The following is a 23,659-nucleotide window of genomic DNA, read 5'->3' as shown; positions in this document are numbered from 1 at the left end:
GTTTGTCTGATTTCTTTTAAATAAAGACAAAAAAGCCATTTTCCTCTCGGAACAAAAAATGTTCTCTTATGAAAAAATTATAAAAAACTATCATGTATATTTCACTGTTCATGACAGAAGTACTAGTGGGTGAAGCCAACACAACAGATCATCAATAAACGTAAACGAAATTTGCCCTGTAGCTAAAAATATCTGCCCCAAATAAACTTAGCAATGTTGCAATAAAATATCACAGATATATGCTGCGGTATAGAGGATGAAGGGTAGAGCTGGAGAACAAACAACGAAACATTACTGTCATGTTAACATGGAATACAGTTATACTTGTAGTATACTGTGTGTATAGAACTCGGTAAAAAGTATAAATGTCGAACATGTCTACCTCAGACAACAAAGTTATCAAGGTTTTTCACTTGTGGGACGTTAAGTCATGATGCCTATCTCATTACCTTGTTAGTATGTTTGTTTGAAAATTAAGCACATTTTCAATGCATCAAGCGAGTTGCAACTTCATATATATCACAATTCACGGGTGCAACTCTCGAACATCACGTCACAGAAACAAACAACATTTCTTTGTTTATTCAACTTGTCGATCTCATTAAAATCAGATCTTAGTCCTCGCTATCACTAAACAAAGATCTGAGGACATCCCATTACGGGTTACGTCAGAACGACCTTTCATCCAAACAATCAGAGCGTTGCTTACCAGATCCTGAAAGTGACATTCGGAATGTGTTTTCTAATCATGAAACCTCAAAATATTTAACACGGGGTATTCCGAACGACAGTTACAGGTTTTATGATTATATCCATACAATCTAGGCCATCTATAAGATATTCCAGAATGTTCTTTTTATCAGTTTTATAATTTTTAATCGAGAATACGTCAAAATATGTTTCGAAGCTTGGTCGCCAGTTTGAAACTAGTGTCATAAGGCTCGAGAAAGCTGTCTTCTGATTGGCTTGTGTCGATTTCTATCAGTCATTTCATTGGTCGGTCAAAATTCGCGAAAGGTCGTTCTGACGTGACCCGTAATGGGATGTCCTCAGATCTTTGCTTAGCGGTAGCAAAAACTAAGATCTGATTTTAATGAGATTGTTCAGCTTGTGCACTTATTTTTTTACACCATGTGACATAAAAAAACAAACTCTGGAGTTAAAACTAGGACTGTCCAACGTTAAAGTAGATCACAATATATTTGCTAAAGCTTGTCATGGGATGGGATTGATTAACCCGAAAAAATAAAGAGGTAGTTGAAATATAGTCCGTAAGTAGAAAGTGGAATCTACCATTTCTCTATTGAGTATTTCCTGTAACACTAGAGAATCCGGAGTCAGAATGTTTTCAAGTTTACTTAAACCTTTGACCTTTGACACACAATGCCTAAAAAGTACGAGAATCTTTACTTTACAAAGAAAGTGCTATCCCAAATATAACATTTGTGACGTGTTAAATTTCAGAATCGTGTAATCGCCCGGCCAGTGTGTTAAGGACGAACCTAGCCAACCAAATATAAAGAATACATTTTACTAGACACCTTTTGACAGTTTGGTAAATGATGTGCACGAGATCCTTCCTGAGTGTAAATATTTAAGTTCTTCAGACACCATTTTTAGCAGGGGATATGGGGGCATTGCCCACAACCCAACAACTTGAAATAACCACTTTTGTCAGTATATTTAATAGTTTTTTTAAATGGATGTCACTGATGAGGTTGCCATTATGGAACTTCTGTTTTCAAGTATATTGTTTATGAAATGCTTTGATTTTCAAAGTCGAGGTTTAATCACCTTAAATCATATAAATGCAAGCGAAGTCATACTTTATTCTTATTTTGAGCTTTATTGCCCAATTTTTAAAACAGTACCGCTGTCATGTGCAGCTATATTTTAGAATCAACAAAGATGGCAGATAGGTGTCTGGTAAAATGCATGTGTAACATTAAATGTTGGATTTGACTGATAGCAAACGCTTCTCAAACATTTTATATGTATTCTATTATGCCTCGATCTTATTGGCATATCGACCAAGAAAATCGTCAGAAGTTAATGAATTTTAGTCTGGTATAAAATATTTTTGATAAAGCCCCAGTATTTAACATTGGTGTAAATATCTAACCCCATTTAATCTTGTTCTGATGTTTCATCTTGGTGCTGATATTGGAATCGGTGGATGCCGAAGGGGAGCGTATGTAACATCAAAGTTCATCATGTGGCGTGGTGTTCTGACCTCCAGCATGGATCGCGCCTGCACCCAGGAGATACGTGCATACAGCATAGAAATGGAGCAGTGCACCAACAAACACGAAGCAGTGCCAGATGGCATGGGCGAAAGGGATAACGCCGTCACTTTTAAAGAATACCACTCCACATACGTACATACTCCCACCGATGAGCAGCTCGTAGATGCCGGAGCACTCTTCCTGTTGAGAGATCAGAAAATACAGTGCAGACATTGGTCCAGAGGCAGGTGCAGGGATGCTCATCAGATTTTAGGCTATCCGAGGAACCATCCGCTTTGTTTGTTAGTCATTTAACACCACACTCAGCAATATTCCAGTTATATGATAGCGCTCTGTAAAATAATCAAGTCTGGACCAGACATTCTCGTGGTTGACATTGAGAGCATTGATCTATGCAATTGGGATATGGTGACATGCATCAACCAAGTCAGCGAACCTGACCATCCGACCCCATTAGTTGCCTTATTATGATTAAGCAAGCATGGATTACAAAAGATCTTTTCCAACCTGGATCTTAACGGGGGATCTGCATTATATATAATTATAGTCAGATCTTTTACTCGGATATGAAACCTTTTTGTGTGAAGATCTCAGAACACCTCCATCGGAGGTCACATCAGTTCTAATCATCCAATCAGAGCTGAGGTTTCTAAATTCTCGGTACAAGAGAGCGAAAAAGTGAGACAAGCATATGTGAATTCTGTGTTTCCATGCTACTTTCTGTTTCCTTTGCAGAATACATTTAAAGACATTCAGTTCAATTGTTATTATTTCAAAAAGTTAAGCAAGGAAAAAGAAGTTTTCGATGATTCACAAAACGTGTGTCCTGATGCATAAGAGGAAATGTTTCTGTGTAGCGTTTTCAACTGAACCAAGGGAGATAATTATTCACTTCATTTTCAACAAGACTTTTTGGTTAGAGAACTAGTTTGCCCCAAATATCTGGTCTGCATAAGACACTTGATGGATAAATTTCTTTCACAAACATTCTAATTTGGTAAGCAAAATCTAAAGACATTTCGGTATGGTTAGCTAAGTGTTGGACTTTGATAACAGCATTTCTCAACAAAATAAACTATTTTTATCAAATTACCACTATGTCCAATAGTTAGGGTGAGTGAGTGAGTGAGTGAATGAGTATGGTTTTATGCTGCTTTTAGCAATATTCAGCAATATTCCAGCAGGGACACCAGAAATGGGCTTCATACATTGGACTGGAATCCGGAGTGACAAGTGGATGCTTTAACCACTAGGCTACCCCACCATCCTTCAATAATAAGAAATATGACACAATGAAATCCAGTTCAGTGTGCTGACTTACCATGAGAAATACTGCTGAAGCTGGAAGTATCCCGATACCCATGTAGAACACAATCTCCAGCCATTTGTACCTGCAGCAGAGAACACAGTCCAACATGTCCAGCACATCACACACACAACACTGACACAGTCTCTTCACACACACAACACTGACACAGTCTCTCCACACACACAACACTGACACAGTCTCTTCACTCACACAACACTGACACAGTCTCTCCACACACACAACACTGACACAGTCTCTTCACACACAACACTGACACAGGCTCTCCACACACAACACTGACACAGTCTCTCCACACACAACACTGACACAGTCTCTCCACACACACAACACTGACACAGTCTCTTCACACACAACACTGACACAGTCTCTCCACACACAACACTGACACAGTCTCTCCACACACACAACACCGACACAGTCTCTCCACACACACAACACTGACACAGTCTCTCCACACACAACACTGACACAGTCTCTCCACACACACAACACTGACACGGTCTCTCCACAAACACAACACTGACACAGTCTCTTCACACACAACACTGACACAGTCTCTTCACACACAACACTGACACAGTCTCTTCACACACACAACACTGACACAGTCTCTCTCCACACACAACACTGACACAGTCTCTCCACACACACAACACTGACACAGTCTCTCTCCACACACAACACTGACACAGTCTCTCCACACACACAACACTGACACAGTCTCTCCACACACACAACACTGACACAGGCTCTTCACACACACAACACTGACACAGTCTCTCCACACACACAACACTGACACAGTCTCTCTCCACACACAACACTGACACAGTCTCTCCACACACACAACACTGACACAGTCTCTTCACTCACACAACACTGACACAGTCTCTTCACACACAACACTGACACAGTCTCTTCACACACAACACTGACACAGTCTCTTCACACACAACACTGACACAGTCTCTTCATACACAACACTGACACAGTCTCTTCACACAAATAACACTGACACAGTCTCTTCACACACAACACTGACACAGTCTCTCCACACACAACACTGACACAGTCTCTCCACACACACAACACTGACATAGTCTCTCCACACACAACACTGACACAGTCTCTTCACACACACAACACTGACACAGTCTCTTCACACACAACACTGACACAGTCTCTCTGCACACACAACACTGACATAGTCTCTCCACACACACAACACTGACACAGTCTCTTCACACACAACACTGACACAGTCTCTTCACACACAACACTGACAGTCTCTTCATACACAACATTGACACAGTCTCTTCACACACAACACTGACATAGTCTCTCCACACACACAACACTGACACAGTCTCTTCATACACAACACTGACACAGGCTCTCCACACACAACACTGACACAGTCTCTCCACACACAACACTGACACAGTCTCTCCACACACACAACACTGACACAGTCTCTTCACTCACACAACACTGACACAGTCTCTTCATACACAACACTGACACAGGCTCTCCACACACAACACTGACACAGTCTCTCCACACACACAACACTGACACAGTCTCTTCACTCACACAACACTGACACAGTCTCTCCACACACAACGCTGACACAGTCTCTTCACACACAACCATGACACAGTCTCTTCACACACAACACTGACACAGTCTCTCCACACACACACAACACTGACACAGTCTCTTCACACACAACACTGACACAGTCTCTTCACACACAACACTGACACAGTCTCTCCACACACACAACACTGACACAGTCTCTCCACACACAACACTGACACAGTCTCTTCACACACAACACTAACACAGTCTCTCCACACACACAACACTGACACAGTCTCTCCACACACAACACTGACACAGTCTCTCCACACACAACACTGACACAGTCTCTTCACACACCCAACACTGACACAGTCTCTTCACACACACAACACTGACACAGTCTCTTCACACACAACACTGACAGTCTCTCCACACACAACACTGACACAGTCTCTCCACACACAACACTGACACAGTCTCTCCACACACACAACACTGACACAGTCTCTCCACACACAACACTGACACAGTCTCTTCACACACAACACTAACACAGTCTCTCCACACACACAACACTGACACAGTCTCTCCACACACAACACTGACACAGTCTCTCCACACACAACACTGACACAGTCTCTTCACACACGCAACACTGACACAGTCTCTTCACACACACAACACTGACACAGTCTCTTCACACACAACACTGACAGTCTCTCCACACACAACACTGACACAGTCTCTCCACACACACAACACTGACACGGTCTCTTCACACACAACACTGACACAGTCTCTTCACACACAACACTGACACAGTCTCTCTCCACACACAACACTGACACAGTCTCTTCACACACAACACTGACACAGTCTCTCCACACACAACACTGACACAGTCTCTTCACACACAACACTGACACAGTCTCTTCACACACAACACTGACAGTCTCTCTGCACACACAACACTGACACAGTCTCTCCACACACAACATTGACACAGTCTCTTCACACACACAACACTGACACATTCTCTTCACACACAACACTGACAGTCTCTCCACACACACAACACTGACACAGTCTCTCCACACACACAACACTGACACAGTCTCTCCACACACACAACACTGACACAGTCTCTCCACACACACAACACTGACACAGTCTCTCCACACACACAACACTGACACAGTCTCTTCACACACAACACTGATACGGTCTCTTCACACACAACACTGACACAGTCTCTCCACACACACAACACTGACACAGTCTCTCCACACACACAACACTGACACAGTCTCTTCACTCACACAACACCGACACAGTCACTTCACACACACAACACGGACACAGTCTTTTCACACACAACACTGATACAGTCTCTTCACAGGGGCGTCCACAAAGCAGCCTGCTTCAGAGACCACACAAAGAACACTGTTCACAGTAGTGCCATGAACAGTTCATGTCACTACTCACTGTTCATGGGGCTACTCACTGTTCATGGCACTACTCACTGTTCATGGCACTACTCACTGTTCATGGTACAGACACACTCCTCACTGTTCATGGCACTACTCACTGTTCATGGCACTACTCACTGTTCATGGCACTACTCACTGTTCATGGCACTACTCACTGTTCATGGTACAGACACACTACTCAGTGTTCATGGCACTACTCACTGTTCATGGCACTACTCACTGTTCATGGCACTACTCACTGTTCATGGTACAGACACACTCCTCACTGTTCATGGCACTACTCACTGTTCATGGCACTACTCACTGTTCATGGCACTACTCACTGTTCATGGCACTACTCACTGTTCATGGCACAGACACACTACTCAGTGTTCATGGCACTACTCACTGTTCATGGCACTACTCACTGTTCATGTCACTACTCACTGTTCATGGTACATACACACTACTCACTGTTCATGTCACTACTCACTGTTCATGTCACTACTCACTGTTCATGTCACTACTCACTGTTCATGTCAATACATTGTTCATGTCACTACTCACTGTTCATGTCACTACTCACTGTTCATGGCACTACTCACTGTTCATGTCACTACTCACTGTTCATGTCAATACATTGTTCATGTCACTACTCACTGTTCATGGCACTACTCACTGTTCATGTCACTACTCACTGTTCATGGCACTACTCACTGTTCATGGCACTACTCACTGTTCATGTCACTACTCACTGTTCATGTCACTACTCACTGTTCATGGCACTACTCATTGTTCATGTCACTACTCACTGTTCATGGTACAGACACACTACTCACTGTTCATGGTAGATGTACTGGTAGGTGATGCCGAAGGCTGCCAGGGACCAGATGAGCAGGATGAGATGATGCCCCCACCAGCCCAGGTCCTTCAGGGCCAACCTACACACAGGGCACACAGGGCACACGGCGGTCAGTGTGGAACATACAAACAGTGGCTGACAGGGTTCGAGGGTAGTCTTGGTAACATCCCTCCTTCTGCGTATAGCTAGAAGCCATTGTGATCACCCAATCCCCATTTAAATGTATCTTACAAGCTAATAGGCCAATGGTAAAGCCATATTTATCAAACTACCATTTAAACCATGGCTCCTTTGTTTTTGACCATACATTAACTACCGGTAACTGAATTGTCAGTTAAACACCACTTGGCAATGACGAAACTTCATTTTTTTCCCTGTCAATTACCTTGATGAAAGAACAAATTCATGAAAACGTGTCGCCAGTGGGATTCGAACCCACAAAGTCTGCACCAAAGGCTAGCGAATGTAGTCTTCTGCCACGGTGACATGGAAGAAATTGTAGTTAAGATAAGAACTAAATGTTTACTTTCATCAGGACTTATTATTATCCGTTTTATTAACTGCAAAATATGTGTTATACTATATATTTAACTCTATGCATTGTATGTATGTGTGATTTGGTGGCTTTTCATTCAAATAAACGAACAGATAGAAAAGAATTTACTCTTATCTCATCTTTCCGATGCAAAGGTGTCAACTGACTACGTAAGTCCAGTTTCAGCCCTAGCTGAAGAACTGTTTTATAAAAAAATAGATTTTGATCGATCGATCAGATCGTCTTGACTGGGTGCCATCATTTTGTTTGAAGCAAATGCAAGTGATATGAGAGGAAAGATCTGATTGTTGACAGGAGGGACAGAGAAGGGACATAACTCGTAATAGCCACTGGTGGCACTGCGATTGAGCCTGGAAATTCCAGCCTAGATCGGCAAGGGTGTAAACTGTATTTTACTTTTTACTTTTCATTTAACCCCCTGGATGCCAGATCCTCACACATTTTAGAATCAAATGACAAATGGACGGAATCAAGTGAAATAAATTAAGTATGAAAACAAATGATGTGCTCGGAAAACAGCACTTGTTTGAAATATAAACAAAGCAAAATTCAGATTTTACACTGCGTAGCACTCGCTCCTATTTTGAGCTATCCATTCTTCTATTTCCGTTGCATACATTGGCTCAACATACATTGGAAGAGAATCATGGCAAGGTATTATGGAATTAAAAATAAATACATTGCAATGATTTGGTAAATTCAACAGAAATTGTCAAAGTTTCCATCCTGCTTGATGCCATGACTGACGCAAAATCATGCAACGACAACAGTATTTATCGGAATTCCGGACTATTTCTCTTGGTTACAATGAAAAACATAAAAACAAATAACAGAATGTATCTGATTACTAACATCACATTTTTGTAGATACGATCCCTAAATCAACCAAAAATCCTGCATTCTGATGTCAGTGAAAACGCCATTTTGTAAAAGTAAAAGCCAGTTACCGGTAGTGATGTCATAAGTCGACATTGTTGTACATATTTGGTATTTCTTTGAGGTGAAGGTAGGTGAATGAAAGTTCACACGATCACTGCATCCTGCTGTTTACAGTTTCAATTATGACGTATAATTGATTTCACTGTAGATATTTCTCAATGGTCAATATGATATCATACGTAGATTTGACCACAAAATTTATGAACCTCATGTTCCCGAGGCAAGGGAGTTAATTGACTGTAAAAGTCCAGTTTCCACCCATGCCCACCAAGACTGGAGTTTCTTGGCTCGATCATAGCGCCACCAGTGGCTATTACGAGTTATGTCCCTTCCATGTCCCTACTATTGACCAATCAGATTCCACCTCTCATGACACTTGCATCTGCTTCAAACAAAATGGCAGTGCCAACAAGATGATCTGATCGATAATCAAAATCTATATTTTGATAAAACAAGTTTAACTTCGCAAAGTGCATCAAATCAAGTGAGCACCTTGATATAAAGAAATAACAGACATGTCCCTATCAAAAGTTGAGAGGTCTATTTCAAACATGTGTTTAAGAGTCTTACTTAATCAATTCTTGCCATATCTTGAAAATCAGAGTGAGTGAGTGAGTTGGGTTTAACTCCACTTTTGAACAAGACACAATTGTGCCTCTACAGAGAAGAGCTGCAAAACCCTTGGTGCATGTGTGGAATTAAACCCAGGTCTGTGACACTGCCCACTATCCCATCCCAACTTGACCACGGAGGCAGAACTCACCATGGGGTGTAGGAAGCAGCAATGAAGACATAGATGACTGCACGATCACCAATATGGAAGAAGTTCTTGATTGAGCTGAAAGGGAAGTAGATCGAGATGTGTTTCTGAAGGAGATAAGCAATATATGATTTCAGACATGTGGTGGTTTTATTTAAGAATTCAGTATCAGGTAATCTCATCTTGAACCAACAGCAGAAGACAGACTTCAATTGTTGAAATTTCAGAGAAACCGAGGCTGGGTGTCTGTGTACGAAATTACCAGAATGCAAAGAAGAAAAATCAGAGAAACTGAGCACTACGACTGTCGTAAGTCATGGTTGACGTATGGGAGTTACGATCACCTTAGCGCAAAGATCACTTTGTACAGTGCTACCCTGGTAAACGGAATGCAAAGAAGAAAAATCAGAGAAACCGAGCACTACAACTGTCGTAAGTCAAGGTTGACGTATGGGAGTTACGATCACCTTAGTGCAAAGATCACTTTGTACAGTGCTACCCTGGTAAACAGAACGCAAAGAAGAAAAATCAGAGAAACCGAGCACTACGACTGTCGTACGTCAAGGTTGACGTATGGGAGTTATGATCACCTTAGCGCAAAGATCACTTTGTACAGTGCTACCCTGGTAAACAGAACGCAAAGAAGAAAAATCAGAGAAACCGAGCACTACGACTGTCGTAAGTCATGGTTGACGTATGGGAGTTACGATCACCTTAGCGCAAAGATCACTTTGTACAGCGCTACCCTGATAAACGGAATGCAAAGAAGAAAAATCAGAGAAACCGAGCACTACGACTGTCGTAAGTCATGGTTGACGTCATGGTATACCGTTTATCTAAAATTGAAATTTAAGTTGCAATTTGGAAGTTCGTCTAACAATATGTTTTTTGTTTTTATAATCACTTGGTTTTCAGATATTTATTCCCAAACAGTAAGGTTGGTTGTCTAAATATCAATAAAATTTTAAAACATGTTCCCTTAGGTGATCTCATGTAAAAGGGCCAAAGGTCTACTTCCATTTTTACATCATTTTCATTACTGAAATACAGATTACACTGAAATAGTGACGTGCGTGTGTGTGTGGCTGCAAGATAAGTCCAAACCAATGCCAGTTTAATAGTGCTTTCCCACTGCGATACCATGCCACAGTTTTAACATGGATACTCCACTCAGACAGAGTATACTGACCCCGAGCCGACCAGTCCTTGTTTTATCCCCTAAATGCCGAGCACAGGAAAGGTAACAACAAGTACCATCTTTTTATGTCTTTAGATATGATGCAGCCAGGGACTGAACCATCGACTTTCCACTCAAACAAACACGTATTTTGAATAACTTCGGTAATTTTATATTAGAAATCATGTTCGAACGCATTTTATTCAAGCTATTGTGTTGGGCCCAGCCCCCTATACCACCTGTTATTTTAGCGAGGCGACAAAAAATGGCCTTTGAGAAACTGCATTCATGGCGAAACACGTGATCAAAGCTCCACACATTCATACAATTGATCATGTGACAATATTAACTGTTTTGCTTAAAGACAATGTCGCGTTTGGAGTTCCTTAGAAATATCGGTGCACATGCAATAGGTTCCCTGTAGAATGCTTCACGTGATCAGTGTATTAACAATTTGCTCTCCGGGATATTTTATACATGTAAATAATTAGGGAAAAAATGTCAAAAATTGTAATTGGGGAGGATAAGCAGAATAACATAGTTTTTGCTCAAAAGCATATTGGTTGGCATCTCTGCATATGTTAAACAGACCTATGTCTTGGTGAATCACTGGAGACTCCCCACTCTCCTACCCAGAGTCTCATGCGGCCGGCAGCCAACCAGCATACTACCTCTGCCACAGGCCAGTGACATGTGACGATTCGTCACATCTTTCACAGTCCATTCAAGATATTGCATATGCTTTTCATCCGTTTCATGTTTGACAAGTCTACACATTTTCATAAACAAATGTCAAAGAATGGTTACGGTTCATTAAGAAAGTATCCTTATACGTGAACATCTACTTGTTTTTGCGTAGAACTTTATCCTCTGTTTACATTGGTTGTACGGCTCCACGTGCTGTCATCGAAGCCCAACGGAGAGCTAGCGATACGGTCACTTTGATGTATAAGTATATATTGTCATGCAACTCACTGTCACAGTTGTAGTAGCATATCTATATAGTTATGCAAAACAATATGAAAAGCGCCCCCAACTACTTGCATTAGTCCGTTCTTTACAGATTTCTGAAAAAGCGTGTTTGTTTACAAGCAAGAGAAAAGTCTGGTCACGTGATACGCAAATTAGCCTGTGGCAGTGGTGTTATGCTGAGTCACCACTGGGCCCACAAGGCCTCCTTACCTGTTGAACTTGGTGGCACAGAAGGAGACAGTGTGGAAGGTGGTGGACACACTGAACAGTATGGCCAGGGCGCTGCCGTACACCACTGCGATGATCAACTGCACCTGCGTTGTGGACAGGTACACCATCCACAGCAGCCCCAGCACGCTCGGCACGATCCCCAACTGCAGCAAGCAAAGCTCAGTAAAACAAGGAATGAGGGCACTCTTGAAGTCAGAGAGAAAATACAATGGGTTGGTTGATTTATTGTTTTACGTCGCACTCAGCAATATTCCATTTATATGACGGCGGTCTGATAATAATCGAGTCTGAACCAGACAATCCAGTGATTGATATCATGAGCATCGGTCCACGCGATTGGGATCGATGACATGCTCCAACTAAGTCAGTGAGCCTGACCACCTGATCCCATTAGTTGCCTCTTTCGACAAGCATAGTCTTCTTTTACGGCAAGCATGGGTTGCTGAAAACCTATTCTACCCCTGGGAGAAAATACAAAACTTCTCATGATAAATATCCTGGCAGTATTCACATAGCAGATTTACTAAGTTTCGTTTGTTTGTTGTTTGACGCCGCACTCAGCAATATTCCAGCTATACGATGGTGGTCTGTAAATAATCGAGTCTGAAGCAGACAATCCAGTGACTGATGTCATGAGCATCGATCCCAGCTATTGGGATACGATGACATGCATCAACCAAGTCAGCGAGTCTGACCACCCGATCCGTATAGTTGCCTCTTACAACAAGCATAGTAGCCTTTTATGGCAAGCATGGATTGCTGAAGACCTATTCTACCCCGGATCTTCACAGATAGGTCTACTATTTTATCATCAGATTCTTTATATATGACCATGAGATAAGGGATCTTATGGACAAGAAAATCACATTTTCATTTCTCATTATATTCTAAAACTACAGTATCTTAGGAACACAAAAATACAATTCACACGCTTCAATTCATATTTATTATTATGGAGATACCTGGCATCAAACATTTAGACTAATTTTCTGAGAAGTCACATTTTCAGACTTATTAACTGTTTATGTAATAATTGCAGTTTTTATATATAACATGTATAAAGTCAGATTAATTGAAAGTGTTTGTTTGTTGTTTAACGCTGCACTCTATATCGGCATCAGTCTGGACTATGTCCGGACTACAAGCAGACAGACAGACAGACAGACAGACAGACAGACAGACACGTGCCTGCACGTCGCTATATAAGTGCAATGATCTTGGACACGACGTTAAACCCCATTTCACCTTACCTAACCTCTGACGGAAATTTTTTTGAAAATATAAAAAAACTAAAATCTTGGCAGTCCAACCATTTAATACCTCTGGACAAGCACCACTTACCCCGTGGGATATAACATTGGCGATGTGTTCTACATCTGTGGGAATGTAGGCCTGGCCTGGCTTGGCTCGACTGTTCATCAACCTGCAACCAAATCACCAAGCACTGGACATTCTATGTCATAAATATTCCGGCAGTCATCTGAGGAGCTGGTCAATCGATGTAGGGAGAGTGGACAAAAGATTCTTATCTCTGAGGTACATAAAATGAAGTCCGTAAAAGTATGTATTAATTTTCATAACTCTCCAAAACGGCTATCAGTTGTCTTCAATCCCTTCCAAACACTGTCAAATTGTATCATATTATTATCTAGGTGTATCAGTTTAGTCAATCAAAATATGATGAACTAGATTTTGAAATTGGTCTAAACATCAGCATTGATCATATGTTCTCATCAGTATATTTTTGGGCTGAGACGGGTAACTCGGAGTACTCGGGTCAGGTGGGTACTGAGTCGGACTCGGGTACCCACAGGACTACCCAGACCCATGGTTAGTCATGTGATAGATTGTTTAATGACAAAAAGTATCTAAAACTCTATGTTTAAACTACAAGTCACTAATGTTCGCAGTTCGTCCTGACTACTACACCCATTCCTTCTGCCTTTTACATGTTTGAATAAAAATAAAACTTCAGTCAACTTCAGTGTATTCACCAGATCGTTTCATACATGTATCTAAACACATTTTACCAGAGCTACTGTCATACTTTCCCCAATCGGACAGTTTGTACCTATCTCTTGAGACCTACAGCGGGTACCCAGGTAGGGTCAGGTAATAGGAGGGTGGGTACCCGGGTAGTAAATTTGGACTCGTCCCAGCCCTAGTATGTTTCAATCATTCATTGATTTACTGGAATTTATTTACTGTATTTACTGGAATTGACATGCCAAATACCTGCTATTATCATAATTTGAAATGTTTATAAGCCTATTCCTTAACAATGGCAAAAAATGTATTCTATCAGAATGATTGTTTGTTTGTTGTTTAACGCCGCACACACAAATATACCACCTATATGGCGCCGGTGTGTAAATAATCGAGTCTAGACCAGACAATCCAGTGACTGATATCATAAGCATCGATCCACACAATTGGGATACGATGACATGCATCAACAAAGTCAACAAGCTCGACCACCTGATGTCTTACGACAAGCATAGTCACCTTTTATGGCAAGCATTGGTTGCTGAAGGCCTATTCTACCCCGGATGTATCAGAATGAAGAGTCCCAAATGTGGATCCTTCACCAAGAAATAATATTTCGCAAACAAATCAAGAACCAAATTACCTCTTATAGTCAGTATGTGATGAGATTTGTCGCAGTAGGTGTGGCATCTTGCTGATGTTGATGTCACAGCCGCTGCTGCTGCTGCACCTCATCTCTCCTGCTGCTGTCACATGTTCACACTCTGAAAGAGAAGAGAGTGAGTGAGTGAGTGATTTGTGTTTAAAGCCACTTGAAACAGCATTACAGTTATATCTCAGCGTGTCAGCTTAATGTGGGAGGAAAGCCCGAAGTGATGCAGGTCTCCGACGTTAACCACTTCGGTGAAAACCACGAGCACGGGTATGGTGCTGACAAACCCAGAAACATAATCGGGGCCAACCGGGATTTGAACCCACAATCATAGGTTTCTGGCGTGCCCAAGGTACACAACTCTGTACAGCAGGCTGCAACGCCTTAGACGACTCCGCCACCCATGCCCCTGAAAGAGAAGAGAAACTAACCTGCATAAACAACAACACATGATCATTTCATCTGAAAAGTTTTGCCTTTGGAAAAAAAAACATACTTCAGTTCATTCTTTTTAATTAAAGCCTTCAAATTGTAAACATACATAAAAGATTCATGTAATATGTAAACAAAATTAATTAACAAACCTTTCATTTCTCATTTGAACAACCAACCTAAAAAATGAAACCCTTTGGCCACATCTCATCATTGACATGACTCAGTATTTCTTTAATGGTTATCAAACACATAATTCACAATGACTTCCTTCTAACAACGTCCTCATTTTCTGACAAAGATGCTGGTTTTTATGATTTTGAAATGACCAAGAAATAAGTGCTACAAATTCTTTGTAGCTATATTCATCAAACACGATCAACATTAACAGCATACATGTTGTACATGTGTCAATGTAACCATGGTAACATCTGAAAGGGTAACATGAATCACACTTGTGGTTATCTTGTCCAAACAAAGCAGAAACTGAAACTATCCCAACACAACATTCAAATTTATAATCACCAACCACACGAGAATGCGGTCTGTGTTTTAAAGTTTCAGTTAAACAAAGAAACTGGTAAAAATGGAACCGCAGGTATATATCTCAGTCGGCTGTATATTCAATGTATGGTCACTGCCTTGTGGCCAGTCTATTGGGTATTTTTACACCAGAGTAGACTTTTTTTAATAAAATAATTCTGCTTAAAATGCTATTTCAGTTGACATTAAATTTGAATTTGTTTATGACATCATAGATGTAATCTGCGTCTCACCAACCCTGGACCCTTGTTGTTACAAGACACAACTGAGTACAACTACATGTAGTACTAAATAAAAATCGCTAGATGACAATATTTTGCAATGAAATCACCCAATATATCGAGCATAAAAAGTGATACTGTGATACATATCGTGGAAAGAATGAACCTCAATTCACAGGAACTCGTTATTGGTCTCTACATACATAGGGGGTATATATTTTTATTTACTGACTAATAACGAGGTTCCTGTGCCTAAATTTACCGATTTACCAATATACTGATAATACCTCACATCCTTAGTAACAACAGAGGCTTGTTATTCTGTAAGAAGAGTAGATCATTTTCTCACAGTCTTTGATAGTAATTTAGAAGTTGGAAGAGTGAGTGAGTGAGTATGGTTTTACGCCGCTTTTAGCAATATTCCAGCAATATCCCGGGGGGTTACACCTGAAAATGGGCTTCCATATTGTACCCATGTGGGGAATCAAACCCTGGCATTCAACGTGATGAGTCAATGCTTTAAGCCCTAGGCTACCCCATTGCCCTAGAAGTTGGAAGAATATGAATACATGACATTCTTTTATGGATAACAACTTCTTTTATTCTTGTGTAAAGATATTTCAGGGCTTCTTCTTGGCCCTTCATCAGGTGGTTACTGAGAAAGCGTATAGCGCAGACAGACAGACAAACAGACGGACATACAGACAGACAGACAGACAGGAAGGATATGTTTACACAAGGTATAATTAATGTACAGAGATAGCACTATAACGATGAAGCCAATGAGACTAACAGGACAGCAGCCAATACAATGGAGGTGTAGTGATTGGGCTGGGTGTGATAGAGAGCTGACTACGGTCAACGAACAATGAGGCAATCAGTATGTCTATTTGTGGCTGATGATATGATTAAAGCACAGTGGAGTCCAAATATTTCAGAGCCCGTTCAAAGCTAGCTGTATACACACGTTCGAAATGGCTATTTTTAGTAGTGAACTTGAAACGCTAATTACAACTCATGTTCCTATATCGGACTGATAAAAACGCCAGGGGTCATTAAATGCAAGTGTATGTCTTGTATCAATACAGAGACATATGTATCGTGTATCTTATCATTACATGAAAAAATATGATGCACTGATGTATTGTTGTACCCTATTTGTTTTATATGCATGTTTTTCATGACAGTATCTGTATTTGAACAGCAGACAAGCCTGAAAGATAAACTAATTGAATGGTTGTTGTGTTTAATGAGCCGCTTTACAATGCATCTAATGAGCAGAGGGGGTAATCCAACAGAACAACACAGCCTGACGGGGGACAATTATGTCTTGTAGTGAGTGAGTGAGTGAGTTGGCTTTTACGCCGCTTTTAACAGTATTCCAGTTATATCGCGGCGTGTCAGCTTAATGTGGGAGGAAAGCCCGAAGTGATGCAGGTCTCCGACGTTTACCACTTCAGTGAAACCCACGAGCACGGGTATGGTGCTGACAAACCTAGAAACATAATCGGGGCGAACCGGGATTCGAACCCACAATCATAGGTTTCTGGCATGCCCAAGGGACGCAACTCTGCACAGCGAATCGGGGCGCCTTAGACGACTGGGCCACCCGTGCCCCCTTATGTCTTGTAACAACAGGGGGTAGCGAGACAGGGTATACAGAGGTGGAGTTTAATACATGTCTTATCAACAATAAGTGACTAACTTCTTTGAGAGTTATTTAGAAGTTGGAGTACTAAGTAAGGATAAGATATATGGATGAACAACTTCCTTATTACAATTAGGAGTGACATGTCGTTGTAGGTTCTAACACCGTTATCAAGAAAAAGAGTGTGGTTGACAAGCATATATACAGGTAGGGGGCAATTTACAGTTGCGTAGATTAGTGTAACTACATCCTCATAGTTTCACAAAACTCAAAGTTATTGGCACAGGCAACTTTGAAAACAGAATATTTCAGAATTAAGACACAAAAAATGGCTGGTCAGTGACCAGTAGAAATAATACAAATGAATAAACTATTGCCGATAATGTCAAAGTCATCCATTTCCAGCCCTGTCACTAACAAACTGAAGGGAAGTAACGTCTAAAGTTGTCATAATCAACACATAAGTTGCTAAATGAGTTTTCTGATGATAATTATGTATGTTCTATCATTGATTAACTATGAATGTTGCAACTATCGAAAGTTTTGTTTCAAAGGCATCACTTAAAAGTTGACGGATGACAAAGGAGTCACAATTGTTACACTCACACTCCTGTAAATACACGCATTTCTGACATAAACCATACAAATGCTGTGGCAGTCAGACCCTTCTGAATGTACATAATGGAGAACACTATTCATCGATCATGAAAACATTCACAATGGCGATAATATTGGAAGTGGGAACGAATAAGAAACATGCCTCTTCATATCCTCGTCAATTTATACCTTTTACGATAAGCAAACAAACATATAATTGTTATCTCCGAAGTTAGAAACATATCTTCCAATGTTATTCAAAGATTTAGGCATTACAGTGTTACATTTAGTATATAGTCATAAACCCATAAACAGTAGACAATATTACAGCTAGAACCTTGAATATTTTAGCTCTTGGAAGTGTAATCATCAGGTTTTCATTAATGTGTAATTAAAAAATTTACCTAACTCAACAGAGCCTTGACTCTACAATTAATAAATAACATTGATAAAAAAACCTGTTTAAATCAATAATAGCTTCTCTAATGCCATGAATGTAGCCTTATGTGGCGTCTTACGCTCTGTAGAAATTTGACAACATTGAACACCGCAAAATGACACGTCACTTAAGTATAAGATGAAGAAGTTACCATAAACATCATTTTGTGTTGAACTCCCCTCCTTTGCTGTATCAGGCAGCAACGACCCGCCCTCTGATCATTATCAGCGCTAAATGTCACTGAACTCTTGTCAGCTGAAGTTTGGATCCAGCAAGGTATCACTTCCGGGTTGGGTCTAAGGGAGGTTACTCTCCTTCCGGTAAGCAGTTGCGTCAACTGGTTCTACTGTTGATACGCGCCGCAAGCGCAGCGCCAGTACTAGTTTAGGTAGACAGAAGCCTCGTCAAACAGAAGAGACACGCAAGCTCGGGCGCAGTGATTATTTAAATAAATGGTTTTGCATACATTAACACTGCTGCATGTAGAACACGCACGTAAACGCATGATTACGCACGTGCTTCTCACTAATTTAAATAATAATATGGCAAGTCGTTTTTATACTAAATAGGTATATTTGCAGATATCTCAAATTATTTGGAGAATACAATTACATACACGCACACACACACGAACGCGCGCGCGCATACACACACACACACACACACGCACACACATTAGAATTACAATTAGTGGGTTAATATTACATTTGTCATTGGGTAACTAATATTTCTTCACTAATCTATTCATCACTCTATTAGGGTTTTCCAAAAATTAGTAAACATTTTAAGATTTAAAAAAAATCAAATAATGTTTTAGATGTATATAACTGTTCTAAATATATATAGGCTTAACTCGGAAAGTAAATTAGCTAATAATTGTGTATCGGAAATTAGCTCCATCGTACGCATGCTGAAAAAGCTTCATTGGGTATGTACGCGTAATTGAAAATAATTGGGTTTAAAATATTTTTTTTTTTTTTTTATATTAATTATTTTATTTTATTTTATTTTATTTTATTTTCCTTAATTTTTTCTATATATATATATATATATATATTATTTTATTTATTTTTTGGTGGGGGGAGGGGGGGGGGGGGGGGGGGGTTGCGCTAATACGCTGCTTATCTATAGCTCTGCCTTGGTACTCCAAAACATTGTCTAAACTAACCATAACAATTGTTCCAAGAAGAATAGTCACACCAGTCATGTTTGCTCCACACCCAAAAGTATATGCTGTTCGCTTTTGCGATCATTCTGAATATTTGTACTGATCACGTGTTGATTAGGTTATTCACCGACTGAACGTGGCTCACTATTTCAAATACAACTAAATTGCCGAGCAAATTAAAGTGAATTTATACACTTGAAAATTGGATTTGAACAAAAATTAAAAACGTCAGCATAACGTAACCAGGCTGTCAACAGTCCCCGAAACTCTGCAAAGTTAGGTAGAAACAGGACCATGATACGCGTTTCAAATACATCACCATCGAATAACAATTTCTTGTTTGTTTCATGTTAGCAACCACTAAACATGTGTGTACATTACTTTCTTTTGCCAGGCAGATTTTATGAAAACGGTTTGGTTACGTTAAGCGAAGTGAGTGAGAGAAGTTTAACGCCGCTTTTAGCAATATTCCAGCAATATCACGGCGGGGGACACGAGAAATGGGCTTCACACATTGTACCCATGTCGGGTATCGAACCCGGGTCTTCGGCGTGACGAGCGAACGCTTTAACCACTGGGCTACCCGACCGCCCCTTTAGCGAAGTACGTACATAAACAATACGTGATTGGAATACATGTACCTTCATCATGTTTTGAATACACGAGCAGTATACGATGTTAGTATTGAGAGCAAATTGCTCCTGAACCCCCGCTTCCCCACATTAATTAAGTCTTTGGGATCAAAGGAGTTACATAATATACAGAAGACCGCCCGAGCCCTCATCCTTATGAATAAAAACTAATTTACAAAACTGAAATGGTCATGCGCACTCCTCGGCATATAAAATTACTTCTATTATTGAGCCGTGAAGATCCTGGGTAGAATAGGTCTTCAGCAACCCATGCATATGGTCATCTTCCCGAGGCAAGTGAGTTAACTGACTTTAAAAGTCCAGTTTCCACCCTTGCCGAACTAGGCTGGTATTATGGGGTTACATTTTGGCTGGGCTAACGAGTCTATGCATAGTCCAATCAAAATCGCGCACCGAAATCGAAATCCGGTTCGTAAACTGTCGTGCAGATTTCGGTCAATTGCAGGATTTGCAAAACATGTGCACCGCCAACTCGTTGTCAGCAGATATTTTCCAAATCGTTTCATGTTTTTAATCATGGTGCACACGTGATTTGATGCATTTCGCGATGAAAGACCCATTTTATCACAATATAGATCTTGATTATCGATCAGATCGTCCTGACTGGGCGCGCCACCTTTTGTGTGAAGTGACACGTGAAGTGGAATCTGATTGGTCCAGAGGAGAGGCTTAGAAGGTACATAACTGGTGATAGCCACTGGTGGGCTACGATCGAGCCAAGGAATTCCAGCCTAGTTCGGCAAGGGTGGAAACTGGACTTTTAAAGTCAGTTAACTCTCTTGCCTCGGGAAGATGGCATATGATAAGAGACGACTAACGGGATCAGGTGGTCAGGCTCGCTGATGCATGTCATCGTATCCCAATTACGTTAATCGATGCTCATGATGTCAATCACTGGGAATGTCTGGTCCAGGCTGGATTATTTACAGACCGCCGTCGTATAGCTGGAATATTGCTGAGTGCAATGGTCACCTCTTGCGACTAGAATGGATTGTTGAAGACCAGTTCTAACCCGGATCTTCAGGGGTACTACTTACACTTACGATCACATTTGTGTTCAGCGAACGATTGCTTTTTCGTTCGTTTGTTTTTTGTTTGCAGTAATCGGCTTATGGAAGGCACACAGCAATTCGCAGTGCCGAGTTGGATCCCACACACTTGCCAGAAACCTATGATCATGGGTTCGAATCCAAGATGGTTTGGTAGCACCATACCCGTGCTCGTGGCTTTCACGGTAGTAAGCAGTTGAGACCTGCGTCTCTGTCGTGATAGAACGCCGTTATATAACTGAAATACTGTTCAAAGCAGCGTTAACCTTTCAATGTGCACAATGTGACAGGGCCACTTTTACAATCAAGCATAATCCCATCTTCCCGACGCAAGAGAGTTAACTGACTATAAAAGTCCGGTTTCCACCCTTGCCGAACTTGGCTGGTATTATGGAGTTACATTCTGACTGGGCTAACGAGCCTATGCATAGTCCAATCAAAATCGCGCACCGAAATCGAAATCCGGTTCGTAAACTGTCGTGCAGATTTCGGTCGATTGAAGGATTTGCAAAGCATGTGCACAAACAACCCCTTGTCAGCAGATATTTTCCAAATCTTTTCATGTTTTTAATAAAAGTGCTCACGTGATTTGCTGAATTTCGCGATGTAAGACCCGTTTTATCACAATATAGATCTTGATTATCGATCAGATCATCCTGACTCGGCGCCACCATTTTGTGTGAAGCAAACACAAGTGATATGAGAAGTTGAATCTGATTGGTCCATAGGAGAGGCTTAGAAGGGACATAACTAGTAATAGCCACTGGTGGCGTTACGATCGAGCCCAGTTATTCCAGCCTAGGGGCGCGTTGCAAGCCACGAATCGCTTAGAGAAAGCAAATTCATCGCTCAACCCGGGGTCTCAAGCAGTTCGAAGCGTTCCGCACTCTTCCAAAATGGCGGCGCAACTACCGGTTGGTTGCCTTGACGTTTGTTTGTTTGTTGTTTAACGCCGCACTCAGCAATCTTCCAGCTATATGACGGCGGTTTGTAAATAATCGAGTCTGGACCAGACAATCCAGTGATTGACATCATGAGCATCTATCCACGTAATTGGGATACGATGACATGCATCAACCAAGTCAGCGAGCCTGACCATCCGCGTAATGAAGAACGTAATAGAAGAGGCTCGATGACGAGCTGATGAAATTTATGACTACTTTGAAGATGTGAAGCAGACTGAGGATGATGGTGTGTTAGCTATCTTTGCTCATTTTCTCGTTGATCCAGTCAAGAATTCCTTGTTCCGCTGTCAAAGTAAGCCGCCATTTCGGTTTGAGAACGAAGCAACCTCAGTCAGGGATTGTTTCGCTTGCAAGCGGCTGAAAGTTAGCGCACTGTTGAAAGGCGAATCGCTGTACATTGTACAAGCGATTGGCGCTTTGCAACGCACCCTAGTTTGGCAAGGGTGGAAACTGGACTTTTAAAGTCAATTAACTCTCTTGCCACGGGAAGATGGCATACTCCATAAAATATATTATATTAGCTACGAGGGCAAACATAACGGGGCTCATAAAAATCATATGTGCCCTAGGGTCATATCACCTCACGAGACAACAGTGTATTGTTTCCGTCATCCGGGCAGCATTGTAGACGTCAGTCGAATCTTATTGTGACGTGAGGTCGGAATGACGTCACGCTAGAAACGTCATAGCTCAACATTGTTGACGTAATTCGACAAATATTGTGGTTCCGCTGCTGTTGCGACTTGCTGTCCTTTGACCTTTTTCACACTTCGCTACTTCCGGTTTGAAACCGAGGCTTGGAGAGCAGAAGGTGAAGGCTGGATAGCACATGAAACAAGGCACGCAATCGGGACAAACTGTGACAATTTAACCATCCCGGTACATTTATCGGTAAGTATTGAACATTATTCTTATTGACAAACTATTCTACTGTTATCTGGTCTCCTTACCGATATAAATTTGAATCTGGCCGTTCTGTTGTGATTTCAATTTAAAATATCCATGACCACCTGGTAACTCCCAGTGCAGTTTATGGTAGCTGAACAGACTTAATACAAATGCTACTGAAATCTTGTAAAGAATAATTCATTGTTTACACACCATTAAGCCAAACTATTTATTGTGAGTTTAAATAACTTTGCGGGTTGTATTTGGAGTCGAAATATTGACCTTTTGACCA

General features: G+C 41.1%; 1 protein-coding gene across 1 annotated transcript; it reads right to left on the bottom strand.

The window, feature by feature from the left end:
* Positions 1–1,056: 1,056 nt before the first annotated feature.
* On the bottom strand, positions 1,057–19,246 carry LOC124132866 (monocyte to macrophage differentiation factor 2-like). The gene is made up of 8 exons (XM_046497012.2): positions 18,796–19,246; positions 14,756–14,876; positions 13,468–13,549; positions 12,106–12,269; positions 9,750–9,824; positions 7,469–7,570; positions 3,568–3,637; positions 1,057–2,426 (listed from the first exon to the last, which is right to left on the bottom strand). The coding sequence occupies exons 2-8, from the start codon at positions 14,845–14,847 to the stop codon at positions 2,202–2,204; spliced, it is 810 nt and encodes a 269-aa protein (XP_046352968.1). The 5' UTR covers positions 14,848–14,876; positions 18,796–19,246; the 3' UTR covers positions 1,057–2,201.
* Between the last annotated feature and the right edge of the window lie 4,413 nt (positions 19,247–23,659).

This window comes from Haliotis rufescens, unplaced genomic scaffold (genome assembly GCF_023055435.1).
Source record: "Haliotis rufescens isolate VD_foot unplaced genomic scaffold, xgHalRufe1.0.p SCAF_20, whole genome shotgun sequence".
Lineage (NCBI taxonomy): Eukaryota > Metazoa > Mollusca > Gastropoda > Lepetellida > Haliotidae > Haliotis > Haliotis rufescens.
Note: the sequence above shows the minus strand (reverse complement) of the source record. Positions and strands in the feature narration are given on the sequence as shown.